The sequence below is a fragment of the Mizuhopecten yessoensis genome, unplaced genomic scaffold (genome assembly GCF_002113885.1).
Source record: "Mizuhopecten yessoensis strain PY_sf001 unplaced genomic scaffold, ASM211388v2 scaffold277, whole genome shotgun sequence".
NCBI classification, from domain to species: Eukaryota; Metazoa; Mollusca; class Bivalvia; order Pectinida; family Pectinidae; genus Mizuhopecten; species Mizuhopecten yessoensis.
Genome location: NW_018403466.1, coordinates 69,884 through 86,615, shown reverse-complemented (window position 1 = coordinate 86,615; position 16,732 = coordinate 69,884). Strand labels below are relative to the sequence as shown.

The following is a 16,732-nucleotide window of genomic DNA, read 5'->3' as shown; positions in this document are numbered from 1 at the left end:
GTTTTAATATAACTTATAGCCGCAGGGTAATTCCCTAGCTTTTTACAATTACTAAATGAATGAAGTTATGTTTCATAAACTGTACATGCGAATTAACACGCTAGAGTCACAATGGCCTTACAAGGACACGTCAGCAACACAGCGCGCACTGCGCATGCCACTGTCAGTAAACTAGGTCCTGCAACGGTAACTTCACTCTTATTAGCAGACGTTCTCACAGGGTGTCAACCTGTTGATAGTTCCAATTTTTAAGAGCATTTCCAACGCTAATGAAATAAGCTAACATTAATATAAACTTTATTGTATAACAATAACGAAACAAGCTTATCAAATTATATTAGTCACTCCTGGTGGCCCGGATGGTAACGCGCAAGGGTTTGAATGTTGGAGGAAATTGGAGTACCCGGAGAAAACCGGCGTGGCGGGACAGTTGACCAACCCATCCCTTTTTCACGTCCGATCGGAGAATCGAATCCACGCCGTGTTGGTGAAAGGCAAGTTCGCTTTCCACTGCACCACCCAGCCATACTTAAGATTACAAATCCTACCTTGAAATGTCAAGTTGATATATTTGTATCATCTTGGTGCTTCGACAAATTTGTTATCATATCAGGGGTTGGGTCAGGCCCAGGATCATCAAACATTATAGAGTTAAACTCCAAGGTACATTGCACATGAATTTCTCCAATCAGTCTTTTTTTTTAAATTTCAAATTCCACAAGCGAGCATAGAAAATCAAAACACCGACAATCGATAAACAACATACACTCATTTAAACGCATCCCGAGGGGTGATAAATTGACTTTAAACCCTCCACAGAGCCCCAAAGTTAAGTCCAGATTATCATAAAGGAGGGAGGAATTATCTACCCAGCTACCATCACTTATTAAAGAAGTTTGGTTTTGTCTTTCTCATGTCAACCTCCTCTACGTTACCCAATGGTCGCAATCTTGGCTGTTTCATTAAAAGATATACCATGCGTGATTATCAAAGTAAAATAATCCTAAGAAAACAATCATGCATTCCACTAAACTGCAACGTCACTGTCTGTAAAAAAATCTTTGAGAACTCCATGAAAAACTTGTTATTCGCCTTGCTGATTCTCAAACGGCTATATATAAGCGCCATGTTTGAGCCTTATATCGACTGTAATGTATCACGACGCAGACAAATATAGTCCCTTGATATGTGTACGGTAAACGAAACACAATTTCAAAACTTATTTTCTTGTTTGAATATTTAATAAAAGTCACGTGTTTGTCCGTATTTACGGCACTGCATACAATTGCAGACGACGTGAATGTTGTTAACGCCTAGGGTATAAAGGACCACTTAAAAAGCATCGGTTTCTTGATTACTGTATCAAGATTTTCCGTTGACGACCGCAATGCTTTCCCTTAGGAGATATTTAATATAAAAAGTTTTGTTTAGCTGTTTTGCGAAACAGTGGCACAGTTTTGCAAAACTTCAATCGACTCTTACAATAAATGTTACGTAGAAATTGATCAGCATGTAGCATTACGGTATTATTTAAGAATCGAAAGGGGGAAATCCGTCTCTCCTATTGCTGACTATACGCCGACATCTTCCATCGCTTTACACAATGCGCATGACACCGTATGTTTCCTAATCCCACATCCGGTTACTACCTCATATTCATGTCCTCCAAAACGTTTGATTGTAGTCGACGAACCCCGTTTATTTTCCATGGTGTTATTGGTCAGTGATTTCTCATTAGCTTCAGAAGTGTCGACTTTGTTGACCTTCTTGCGCAGTTTACAAATGCTACATCTTGGTTTTATGAACGGAGGGAGATCCACCTCAGTCGACTTAAGTTCCGACGGCAGTTGGGCCGCTAAGTCTACTCCCAGTCGATTGTCCTTCAGTTGTTTGTACTCCTCTGTAAGGAATTGTCGGGACATATGTAACCTGAATGCCTTTTCAGCGATTCGCGTTAGTTTTGAGGTCACATCGGCAGGAACATCATCCGGTTCCTCTTTCATTAGATGTTTATATTCCTCGGAATCCCCTTTAACCTGCTGTTTGGTTCCTTCTTGGTGTTCAAAACCATCTACGTTGTTTTGAACTGAATATTCATTTCCCTCAGGGTATAAACAATTTTCGAATTCCTTTTTGACGTGATCTTGAATATCCTCCCAGGTTATGTTCGCGGTGTCTTTGAACTCCTTCATTTCCTGGTTTATGATACGTCCAAACGCCGTGAAATCTTGAGTGTGATCTTCAATCCCTTTCAAATCCCCAGCACCGAAAATAGGCCGTTCTATTATGGCCTTTTCGAAATCTTCCATGTTTTTGTATAGGAAAGTTTTAAGAGCTTCTGTTTCCGTTTTCATTACGAGTTTCGCCTGATCGTCAGTGGTCTGGTAAAGAGGAGAATCCAATGACTTAGTATTGAATATGGCCTTTTGCCCAGCACCAATTCTCTTTCTCATTGCCATTAACTCGTCTTCCATTTTTGAAATACACTGCTGGGTTTTAAGTAACTGTTTTCCTTTAAGTACTTCAAATGCAATATTTCTCACAGCTTCTGCCTTCTCGACAGTGCACCAACAAGATGTACTTTGTGGTTGCTTGGATGAATGCAAGCTATCGTCATGGTCAGGACAAAGTGCACTTGGTGATGACGATTCGGCCTTCCTCCTATATTTTTCTAAGCGACGTAAGTGATGTGCCTGTTTCGCCTTTAACATCATCGTTTCTGTGTCAAGAATATGTTCTATCTCCGATATTGTGGTTTCGTTATTCTCTCTATGTAGAGCTGCAATAATTTGTCTTTCACATTCCTCCATATCGTCATCATTTAGACTGCTATCATCGTCTGAAGCCTCATCCGAGGACGATTCACTAAATTGATGATGTTGTAAATATTTCTTTTCCACAGGTCTCGAGGTCAATCTTTCTTTATTTTGCTCCAATCTGTTTCCTCGCTGACGTCGCATTTTCAGTTCCCTTAATTTGGATTTGTATTTGGTGTAATTGTCAACTTCCGGTTCCTGTTCACTTAAATCTGTTTCAATGGCAGATAGGTCAATTGAGGATCCTGACGAAAGTGATCGATTATGCCATTCCTTACAAGCCACAAGTCTGAGTTCGTTCATACCTTGGCGAATAGCTATACTGGATAAACCCGTAGCTACTACAGTACGGCAGTAGTCCAGAGACGACGTTCGTGGTGTGTAATCTCTACAGCTTGTTACAACTAAGGTAGAATTATTGTCCGAATGGCATTTGTTAGATTTGCCACCACTGTGTTCGTCTTTGTTTGTTTCATTTTTATCCGTGTTGACCTGATTAGTTAGACTTTCTGACGATACCAATTCCTCGACGGAGCTTGCTGATTCCGATCCTGAGGAAGTCGACACATCGTTTTTATTGTCTTTTTCTTGAAGACCCTCCATACTCCACACGAACTTTTTATGCGCAGAAGAAATTACCTCTTTAACCAGCAAACATGCATATTGTGACAAAGCCTCGCGTTCTACCTCAGCCATTATTGTCCCTTTCGAGGTGTCTCTTTTATCCGTGTCATAGTTGACATGCTGTATGAAGGTTCGAGAATTAACAGAAAACGAATATCTGTCGGATGGCATGCGTGCAATGTCGTCCTCACTCACAGACGATTCAGTATTACTGTCACAAACACAGCTTTGATCGTATTTATTGTCAGAAAGGTTGACGCGCGCGTCCTCTTCTACCTCCTGGTAATTATTTAGTGAATAATTTATTAGTTCGGCATGTTTTTCAGTGTTAAACAAGTCTATAAACTGAGAGTGTGATCTTGAAGCTAGGTCATTTACAGACATTGTAGAAATTGGCCATTTCCCTACGTCATCAACGGAAGGTGGGAATACATCCAGACGCGAGATATCGTCAAAGTAAGGACAAGAAAATACTGCGTTTGGTGTAGGCCTGGTATTCCGACCCGAGTCTTCTGTTGAAGATAAATAACGTGTGTCTAAGCTTTCATCTGATGAAAGCCAATACACATGGTCAGAAGAGTACCCGTTTCCATATGTTGCATCCGAAAGACTTTGAGAAGTTGAATTAGATTTCTCTTGACAAAGAGAAATGTCGCTAATAATTCGCGTTGCCAACTTCCTTGCTATGTCGTCCAACAAGTCGCTCGGATCGGTCAACTGGTTCATTTTCATCGACTCCACGTTTTCAGTCTTCAAAGGATCAACCTGATTTCCAAGGAACTTTCGTAGATTACATTCTTTCACTTGATTCTCATCGAAACAGCTGAAGTACCCATCATCCGCATGAAACACCATATCACTATTCTTACTGCGCGGTGAACGGCGGTCAAAGATACATATTTCAAGTGACTCAACATAACGCTGAAACTTCATCAGAAAGTCAACCTGGTCTTGTTCACTGAAACTGAACAACGAATCGTTGCTGTGACAGGCTCGACTTTGCTTGTGTTCATGTAGTCTCTTTTGGATTTCATCGGCTGAACAGAAGTTCGTACTATCCTTCTCACACAGTGAGGGCCCTATGACATCGTATGTAGAACTAGGTTTTGCTGAAATATCCGTTTCGCTGTTTTCACACGAAGTGATAGTAGAACTAGAAGCACCTGATATGTCTTCTTGATCGGCGGTCGATGATGAGGTAGCCGAGCTTGTTTGTCTCGCCGTATCGTTTGTACCCACCTCACATGGTATTTTATATCCATCCAGATGTCGTTCTTTGTTTACAGGATCAACATCGGACGTCACTGACGAATCAACAGCAACGTCACAAGTATCATCTGACAGATACGGTGACTTGACTTTGTCCATCCAGGGATCAACCGCCATCTTGCCATCATCGCTGTCGTAGCTCTCGTAACCTCCTAATTCCTCTGAATCGTCCAACAAACCGTAACTGGCGGCAAGAACTCGTAGTTTCTCTTCATTAATCTTTCGGTCATTTTCTGCAGGAGACAGTTCGTGGTCTTCCTGCGTTAAATTATATGACTGCTTGCGTTTTACTTCCTCAGAAGGGACTAGCTTTAACAAAAACAACGAATCCTCTTCCCCGTCACAACTTTTCGCATTTGTATCCGGGTTGCATTGAGTTTCAGTTTTGCAGCCATAATCAACGGCATGTCCTGTATTTTCATTTACTATATCTGTTAAACTATAAACAGCAACGAACGCGCTGGTTTCATATTGTTGTTTATCAGAAGAGGTTTCACTGTAAGATTCAACATCGATGATTCCTCCTGAAGAGACAGCACTTCCAGATAGTGTTTCACGTGTATCGTCGTTTGTCTCCTCACTTCCGGATAGCGTTTCACGTGTATCGTCGTTTGTCTCCTCACTTCCGGATAGTGTTTCATGTGTATCGTCGTTTGTCTCCTTACTTCCGGATAGTGTTTCACGTGTATCGTCGTTAGCCTCCTCACTTCCTGATAGTGTTTCACGCGTGTCGTTGTCTGTCTCCTCACTTCCGGATACTGTTTCACGCGTGTCGTTGTCTGTCTCCACACTTCCGGAAAGTGTTTGACGCGTGTCAACGTTAGACTCCACACTTCCGGATTGTGTTTCACGTGGGTTTTCGTTGGTCTCAATATCAGTAGGAGGTTGGGAATCAAACGTTAGATCGCTAAGATTAGGACAGGACGACAGTGGGGCAAGGTCATGCGCGATGTGAAAAATACTTGACACATTATCATAGTCTTTGTCGTCTCCACGTTTAACAGTTACGTCTACAGTTGCAGACGTATCCCAGGATGTCAGGCTACTTGTATAGGGTATTGTACTGTCAGTAACCTCTTGTAGCATGGTCTCAAGAGCAGAATCAAATAATGCTGAAGAAGAATCGATTTTCATCCGACTAAATTTTCCCTGTGCACACAAATCTTCGGTAATTCCTTGGGTTTGAATGCCATTGGATGCGCAACTGAGCGTTGAATTACTAGTTGCCCCTACAGGATAACTGTCCTCTGTGTTAGAAAAAAAATCTTCTGGGTTAGAATAATTGTCCTCTGAGTTTCGCCTCAAAGAGAATGAGTCTGTTGCCTCCTCATCACTTTCAGACAAATCCAATAATGTCCGTCTATGGCGGTTTGCTGCTGTTGTCTTCCCTGAATTACATTGTTGATTGCTTGGACCGTCTAATGCCACAGAACCATCATCAAGTGAAGAGGTGCGTTCGTGTAAACGACTTAATTCTGACCTCGTGTTTCTGTCATCTGGTTCAAACTGCGTACTGCTTCTGTAAATTGTAAGCCAAGATGGTCGGCTGTCATTTAGCGGCGAGGTATTGTCCCCGAAATCCGTCACAGAACTATCTGACTCAGAATCATGTGCCTCCTCCAAACTTTTCGAAGATGACGGCGGGCTAGACGGGGGTGACGGTAAATCCGTTGTGTGGAGGAGACCGAAAATGTCCCTAATTTCCTTGTAAGAAATACACTTATAACTACCGCATGCGAGTGAATATTCTTGATCAGAGTCACGTGATTCAAATGATGAGCTACAGCCATTGTTGTACCAGGCGATGAGTCGATCTAATGAAGTAGATGATTCTACAATTTGACCATTCAAAATAGTGGTTTCTTCTTCGTCTGAGAAATTTAACAGACGAGATGTTCTCTCTATATGATCATAGCGAGTCTGCAAATGTTCCGTACTAATTCCATCGTAAGTGTTTGTGGCTTTTGTGTGATAAGACAATTTTGAGTCTGAAGACGATTTAAGGTTTTCCGAACTAAAACTTTCAGATTCAGAAAATAAAGGTCCTTCTGAAGTCAATTCTATATCCGAGGACGAACTCCTAGTAGCTTGTTGCTGAAGACATTGTCCATTCAGCCACATTTCACAGTTTGCGATGTTTCCGTTCCTATATAATCCGGTATACTTCTCTGTTCCATCTCCCGCGGAGCACGTGAGTTCCATTTTTCCTGTAGCGGGGTCAACATCGGAAACGGTGACATCCAAGTTCAACTTCAATGCCATTTTCGGAAATGTGAGTTCGACTTGTTGGTTTTCTGATCTTATTGTTTGGTTGACATCGTCATCTTCCACACTGAGATACTCGGTTGAAGCCACAGAATGGAATTCAACCTCGTTTCCATTCGTAAATGTCCCAAGAAATCGACTGTCTTCCTGTCTAATCGATTCAAAAGATAATGCATGGTCGGACGAAGATTCCCGAATCCACCGGAAGTAGTCGTTGTCATAGCGATGGTTGTCGTATCCGGCGTCAGCATACGCATCCCACTCGAGCTGGAGGTGTTGGTCCGTGTTTGACCCCTCATCTGTTAATAGGAAATTACAAAACAATATAGCATAGTGCTCTCAGCAATACGATGTATCATAGCGCTCCCAACAAAACAATGTATTGTAACACTCTCAACAATACAATGTATCATGGCGCTCTCAGCAATACGATGTATCATGGCGCTCTCAGCAAGACAATGTTTCATAGCGCTCTCAACAATACGATGTATCATAACACTGAACAATACAATGTATCGTAACACACTCAACACTACAATGTATCGTAACACCCTCAACAATACGATGTGTCATAGAGCTCTCAACAATACGATGTATCGTAACAACCTCAACACTACGATGCATCATAACACTCTCAACAATACGATGTATCATAACACTCAACAAAACGATGTATCATAACACTCTCAACAATACGATGTGTCATAGAGCTCTCAACAATACGATGTATCATAACACTCAACAATACGATGTTTCATAACACTCAACAAAACGATGTATCATAGCGCCTTCAACAAAACGATGTATCAAAGCGTCATCAACAATACGGTTTGTCATAACACTCTCAACAATACGATGTATCATAACACTCAACAATACAATGTATCATAACACTCTCAACAAAACGACATATCATAACACTCTCAACAATACGATGTATCATAACACTCTCAACAATACGATGTATCATAACACTCTAAACAATACGATCTATCATAATACCCTCAACAATACGATGTGTCATAGAGCTCTCAAAATTACGATGCATCATAGAGCTCTCAACAATACGATGTGTCATGACACTCTCAACAATACGATGTGTCATAGAGCTCTCAACACTACGATGTATCATAACACTCTCAAAAATACGATGTGTCATGACACTCTCACCAATACGATGTGTCATAACACTCTCAACAATACGATGGGTCATAGAGCTCTCAACAATACGATGTATCATACCACTCTCAACAATACGATGTATCAGAACACTCTCAACAATACGATGTATCACAACACTCAACAAAACGATGTATCATAATCCCCTCAACAATGCGATGTGTCATAGAGCTCTCAACAATACGATGTATCATAACACTCAACAATACAATATATCGTAACACCCTCACCAATACAATGTATTGTAACACCCTCAACAATACAATGTATCGTAACACCCTCAACAAAACGACATATCATAACACTCTCATCAAAACGATGTATCATAACACTCTCAACAATACCATGTATCATAACACTCTCAACAAAACGACATATCATAACAATCTCAACAAAACGATGTATCATAACACTCTCAACAATACCATGTATCATAGCGCTCTCAACAATACGATGTATCATAACACTCTCAACAATACGATGTAGCATAACACTCTCAACAAGACCATGTATCATAGCGCTCTCAACAATATGATGTATCATAACACTCTCGACAATACGATGTATCATAACACTCTCAACGATACGATGTATCATAGCGCCCTCAACAATACGATGTGTCATAGAGCTCTCAACGATACGATGTGTCATAACACTCTCAACAATTCGGTGTATCATAACACTCAACACAACGATGTATCATACCACTCTCAACAGAACGATGTATTATAACACTCTCAACAAAACGACGTATCATAACACTCTCAACGATACGATGTATCATAGCGCCTTCAACAAAACGATGTATCATAACACTCTCAACAGAACGATGTATCATAACACTCTCAACAAAACGATGTAGCATAACACTCTCAACAATACGATGTATCATAACACTCAACAAAACGATGTATCATAACACTCTCAACAAAACGATGTATCATAACACTGTCAACAATACGATCTATCATAATACCCTCAACAATATGTGTCATAACACTCTCAACACTACGATGTGTCATGACACTCTCAACAATACGATGTGTCATAACACTCTCAACAATACGATGTGTCATAACACCCCCAGCAATACGATGTATCATAACACTCTCAACGATACGATGTATCATAACACTCTCAACGATACGATGTATCATACCACTCTCAACAATACGATGTGTCATGACACTCTCAACAATACGATCTATCATAATACCCTCAACAATATGTATCATGACACTATCAACAATACGATGTGTCATAACACTCTCAACAAAACGATGTATCATAACACTCAACAAACCGATGTATCATAGCGCCTTCAACAAAACGATGTATCAAAGCGTCCTCAGCAATACGGTTTCTCATAACACTCTCAACAATACGATGTATCATAACACTCAACAAACCGATGTATCATAGCGCCTTCAACAAAACGATGTATCATAACACTCAACAATACGATGTATCATAACACTCAACAAAACAATGTATCATAACACTCAACAATACGATGTATCATAACACTCAACAAAACGATGTATCATAACATTATCAACAAAACGATGTATCATAACACTCAACAAAACGATGTATCATAACATTATCAACAAAACGATGTATCATAACACTCAACAAAACAATGTATCATAACACTCAACAATACGATGTATCATAACACTCTCAACAAAACGATGTGTCATAACACTCTCAACAATACGTTGTGTCATAACACTCTCAACAAAACGATTTCGATGTATCATAACACTCAACAAAACGATGTATCATAACATTATCAACAAAACGATGTATCATAACACTCAACAAAACGATGTATCATACCACTCTCAACAGAACGATGTATCATAACACTCTCAACAAAACGATGTGTCATAACACTCTCAACAATACGTTGTGTCATAACACTCTCAACAAAACGATTTCGATGTATCATAACACTCAACAAAACGATGTATCATAACCCTCTCAACAATACGATGTATCATAACACTCAACAAACCGATGTATCATAGCGCCTTCAACAAAACGATGTATCATAACACTATCAACAGAACGATGTATCATAACACTCTCAACAAAACGATGTATCATAACACTCAACAAAACGATGTATCATACCACTCTCAACAATACGATGTGTCATGACACTCTCAACAATACGATCTATCATAATACCCTCAACAATACGATGTGTCATAAAGCTCTCAACAATACGATCTATCATAACACTCTCAACAATACGATGTATCATAGCGCCTTCAACAAAACGATGTATCAAAGCGTCCTCAGCAATACGGTTTGTCATAACACTCTCAACAATACGATGTATCATAACACTCAACAATACAATGTATCGTTACACCCTCAACAATACAATGTATCATAACACTCTCAACAAAACGACATATCATAACACTTTCAACAAAACGATGTATCATAACACTCTCAACAATACGATGTATCATAACACTCTCAACAATACGATCTATCATAATACCCTCAACAATACGATGTGTCATAAAGCTCTCAACAATACGATCTATCATAACACTCTCAACAATACGATGTATCATAACACTCAACAATACAATGTATCGTAACACCCTCAACAAAACGACATATCATAACACTCTCAACAAAACGATGTATCATAACACTCTCAAAAATACCATGTATCATAACACTCTCAACAAAACGACATATCATAACACTTTCAACAAAACTATGTATCATAACACTCTCAACAATACCATGTATCATAACACTCTCAACAAAACGATGTATCATAGCCCCCTCAACAAAACGATATATCAAAGCGTCCTCAACAATACGGTTTGTCATAACACTCACAACAATACGATGTGTCATGTCATCTCAACAATACGATGTGTCATAATACCCTCAACAATACGATGTGTCATGACACTCTCAACAATACAATGTATCATAATACCCTCAACAATACGGTTTGTCATAACACTCTCAACAATACGATGCATCATAACACTCTCAACAATACGATCTATCATAATACCCTCAACAATATGTGTCATAACACTCTCAACAAAACGATGTATCATAACACTCTCAACAATACGAAACAATACGATGTGTCATGACACTCTCAACAATACGATGTGTCATGACACTCTCAACAATACGATGTTTCCTAACACTCTCAACAAAACGATGTATCATAACACTGTCAACAATACGATCTATCACGAAACAATACGATGTGTCATGACAAACACTCTCAACAATACGATGTATCATACCACTCTCAACAATACGATGTGTCATGACACTCTCAACAATACGATCTATCATTATACCCTCAACAATATGTGTCATAACACAATACGATGTATCATACCACTCTCCACTCTCAACAATACGATGTATCATAACACTCTCAACAATACGATCTATCATAATACCCTCAACAATATGTGTCATAACACTCTCAACAGTACGATGTGTCATGCCACTCTCAAGAATACGATGTGTCATGACACTCTCAACAATACGATGTGTCATAACACTCTTAACAAAACGATGTATCAAAGCGTCCTCAACAATACGATGTGTCATAGAGCTCTCAACAATACGATGTGTCATAACACTCTCAACGATACGATGTATCATAACACTCTCAACAATACGATGTATCATAACACTCTCAACAAAACGATGTGTCATAACACTCTCAACAATACGTTGTGTCATAACACTCTCAACAAAACGATTTATCATAACACTCTCAACAATACGATGTATCATAATACCCTCAACAATACGATGTATCATAGCGCCCTCAACAATACGATGTGTCATAGAGCTCTCAACAATACGATGTATCATAATACCCTCAACAAAACGATGTATCATAGCGCCCTCAACAATGCGATGTGTCATAGAGCTCTCAACAATACGATGTGTCATAACACTCTCAGCGATACGATGTATCATAACACTCTCAACGATACGATGTATCATAACAGTCTCAACAATACGATGTATCATAACACTCTTAGCAAAACGATGTATCAAAGCGTCCTCAAAAATACGATGTGTCATAACACTCTCATTAGAACGATGTATCTTTACACTCTCAACAAAACGATGTATGATAACACTCTCAACAATACGATGTATTATAACACTCTCAACTATACGATGTGTCATAACACTCTCAACGATACGATGTATCATAACAGTCTCAACAATACGATGTATCATAACACTCTTAGCAAAACAATGTATCAAAGCGTCCTCAACAATACGATGTGTCATAACACTCTCAACCATACGATGTGTCATAACACCCCCAGCAATAAGATGTATCATAACACTCTCAACGATACGATGTATCATAACAGTCTCAACAATACGATGTATCATAACACTCTTAGCAAAACAATGTATCAAAGCGTCCTCAACAATACGATGTGTCATAACACCCCCAGCAATGCGATGTATCATAACACTCTCAACGATACGATGTATCATAACAGTCTCAACAATACGATGTATCATAACACTCTTAGCAAAACAATGTATCAAAGCGTCCTCAACAATACGATGTGTCATAACACTCTCAGCGATACGATGTATCATAACACTCTCAACTATACGATGTGTCATAACACTCTCAACCATACGATGTGTCATAACACCCCCAGCAATACGATGTATCATAACACTCTCAACAATACGATGTGGCATAACACCCCCAGCAATACGATGTATCATAACTTTCTCAACCATACGATGTATCATAGCGCCCTCAACGATACGATGCACTCTCAACAATACAATGTATCATAATTTCCTCAACAATACGATGTATCATAGCGCCCTCAACAATGCGATGTGTCATAGAGCTCTCAACAATCCGATGTGTCATAGAGCTCTCAACAATACGATGTGTCATAACACTCTCATTAGAACGATGTATCTTTACACTCTCAACAAAACGATGTATCATAACCCTCTCAACTATACGATGTGTCATAACACTCTCGACAATACGATGTGTCATAACACCCCCAGCAATACGATGTATCATAACACTCAACAATACAATGTATCATAATTTCCTCAACAATACGATGTATCATAGCGCCCTCAACGATACGATGTGTCATAGAGCTCTCAACAATGCGATGTGTCATAGAGCTCTCAACAATGCGATGTGTCATAGAGCTCTCAACGACACGATGTGTCATAACACTCTCAACAATACGTTGTGTCATAACACTTCCAACAAAACGATGTATCATAACACTCTCAACAATACGATGTATCATAACACTCTCAACTATACGATGTGTCATAACACTCTCAACAATACGATGTGTCATTACACTCTCAACAATACGTTGTGTCATAACACTTCCAACAAAACGATGTATCATAACACTCTCAACTATACGATGTGTCATAACACTCTCAACAATACGATGTGTCATAACACTCTCAACAATACGATGTGTCATAACACTCTCAACAGTACGTTGTGTCATAACACTCTCAACAAAACGATGTATCATAACACTCAAAAATTCGATGTGTCATAACACTCTCAACAATACGATGTGTCATGACACTCTCAACAATACGATGTGTCATAACACTCTCAACAATACGATGTATCATAACACTCTTAGCAAAACGATGTATCAAAGCGTCCTCAACAATACGATGTGTCATAGAGCTCTCAACAATACGATGTGTCATAGAGCTCTCAACAATACGATGTATCATAACACTCTCAACGATACGATGTATCATAACACTCTCAACAATACGATGTGTCATAATACTCTCAACTATACGATGTATCTTTACACTCTCAACAAAACGATGTGTCATAATACCCTCAACAATACGATGTGTCATAGAGCTCTCAACAATACGATGTATCATAACACTCTCAACTATACGATGTATCTTTACACTCTCAACAAAACGATGTGTCATAATGCCCTCAACAATACGATGTGTCATAGAGCTCTCAACAATACGATGTATCATAACACTCTCAACTATACGATGTATCTTTACACTCTCAACAAAACGACGTGTCATAACACTCTCAACAATACGTTGTGTCATAACACTCTCAACAAAACGATGTATCATAACACTCTCAACAATACGATGTTTATAAAACAGAATGTATTCGAAATAAGTTTTAAAATATTTCCTTGACGCTTAACTTAGCGTGTTAATTTGAATCCTTTTACGTGATTTGTTGGCTTCAAATATACAATGTACACGCAACACTTACCCCCTCCACCTGTCTGACGGGATATCCTCAGTCTCAGGTCCTCGGACGAACCGGAACCAGAATGATCGCTACGGATGTTCATCATGTTGTTTTATCCATTACGTGCGGAAACCTCTGTCGTGAAAAAAAAACAAGCACCAAAAACGGTACACTTTTCATATGTAAGTAGGCAGGATTCAAATCGGATCAGTACCCAAATCGGATCAGTACCCAAATCGGATCACTTTTTCCAAAAATACTTTTAAATCAATAAAAAAGGGTCAACAGATATGTTGCCTTAGACTAGATAGCTATGCACCATTAGTGTCTGCAGATAATTAGTTTATGAGTTCAAATAACATCAGAAAACGTTCGCATAAACCGGAACCGCTGATCAGAACGTTCTAGATATATCTCACGTGAGCCCCGGGTGCTAATTTTGTTTGTAAGAACACCCATCGATATTCTTCCTTTGATACAACCATAAATGAATATAATTCCTCCTCAGATGTTTTTTGCTGGTGATAGAAAAATAAATACTGTCCTAGAAACTAAATATTTATATTTATATTTTTCTTTAACAAGTGATCGTACATTGTAAATAGAGAGAGTCTACATTTGTACATTTGACCAGCGTCCCGGGCGTTCGTCCACCTCAAGCTCTCTTACCAAATCAACTACTAAATAGCCTGTTACTGGAAGAGGACGACAACAAACTATATGTCAATCATAGAGAGAGTCTTTTTTCCGGGACGACTTGGCAAAACATGCAACATAACCGCAGTTTAATTCATGTGAGGCAAATCTCCACTCATTCGAATTTGAGTTGACTGCACACCACCACATTAAATATTTTTTTCTTGTTTTTTTTATCTCACCAAAAGACATCAACGACATAATATTAGCGTTGACGATTCAATACATCTCAGAGAAAAAACCTTTTGAAAATAGAATTTCCTTACGTTATACAAAATTCTGTTTTAAACATTGAAAAGAAAATTCAATGAAAAAAGTAAAAATAGAAATGACTTTTACCGAATTCTTGTCCAGTCGCCATTCCTTGTATACAAACAATATTCCTTCTTTGTAAAAGTTTAGATATACGCTTAGATTTCTATAAGAAGACGTTCTTCCTTAGCAGGCTTACCTGTCTACCGTCCCCTCACCTGTCCCGGAGTCTTACAGTGTGGGTATCTAACGTGTTGCCCTCGCCTTAACACCCCATGGAAGTCGGGGGTCGACCAAACATACATGCTGTTACCCACTGCTAATTTTAGAACAAAGTATGTGGGAATTCCATGCAGAATCGCGGTTTTTGGATTGTGCCCTCTACTTCGGTACACAAAAGCGACCAAAATAAATCTGCTACTGCTGTTGCAACATTTTGCATCTTTATATTTTCCTATCTACTTCCTAACAACCATTCTGTTTCCAAGTGTTTCCAAATTGAATGCTTGGTACTACCTCATTTTTTGGCCATCGTTTTGAACGTTTACTCATGTGGTGAAGGCAACGGATTGGGACATACCGGTTCCTAAAATGGTGGCTGCTAGTCAGTATAATGTGTCCGTTGTGAATACTGTGCTGGGTTCTCTCGGTATACTATTTCAGTGAGCTACATGTAGCACTCTAAAGTTGGCATCAGATCTGTGCTATCTCAAGGAGGCAAATAAACCGAAAGTCGACTTCAACATAGGCATGCATTACACACACAGAGGCTCGTCCGTAAATGATCTTTGCTATTGATAGGACGCGAATACCTATAAAATCGAAACCAATCCTCGCCTAAAAATAATTATTTAGCATCATGTGAACTTACCACAATCCTCCATTTTGAGTTTTTCACGAATGATACACACCGCCAACCGAACGTCAAAACAAGCCTTGTGTCTTTTCTCAGTTACCAACAACAACATGAACACGTGGTATATACTATGACGTCATAACATGTGGGGCGTCACAGTACTGTACAGGTAACTTAGGATTACTTCCCTTTATTTACATACCGTTGTAACATTTTATCATTGCACGCAAAGACATTTGACAACAATTGAAATCGTATTAACATACACATATAATGTATATACCTTTCATCTTCGCTGGAAAATAAATTACATTTTTACTAAATAAATTGGCATTGTTTACAATGGCAGAGACCGATCGACCGTTTTATCAGCAACATGTAATTTTCTTAAAGTATTTTCATTTTTTTTTCACATTTTCCACTGCAAGGGGTAAAACTTCTTTCACGTTACATTTTTCCATTAGATTGTACATTTGTATG

The 16,732-nt window shown here is 39.1% G+C and overlaps 1 protein-coding gene across 1 annotated transcript; it reads right to left on the bottom strand.

Moving 5' to 3' along the window:
* Positions 1-350: 350 nt before the first annotated feature.
* Positions 351-16,353, bottom strand: LOC110446001. The gene is made up of 3 exons (XM_021490933.1): positions 16,268-16,353; positions 14,470-14,583; positions 351-7,273 (listed from the first exon to the last, which is right to left on the bottom strand). Exons 2-3 carry the CDS (start codon positions 14,552-14,554, stop codon positions 1,572-1,574), a joined length of 5,787 nt encoding a protein of 1,928 aa, XP_021346608.1. The 5' UTR covers positions 14,555-14,583; positions 16,268-16,353; the 3' UTR covers positions 351-1,571.
* Between the last annotated feature and the right edge of the window lie 379 nt (positions 16,354-16,732).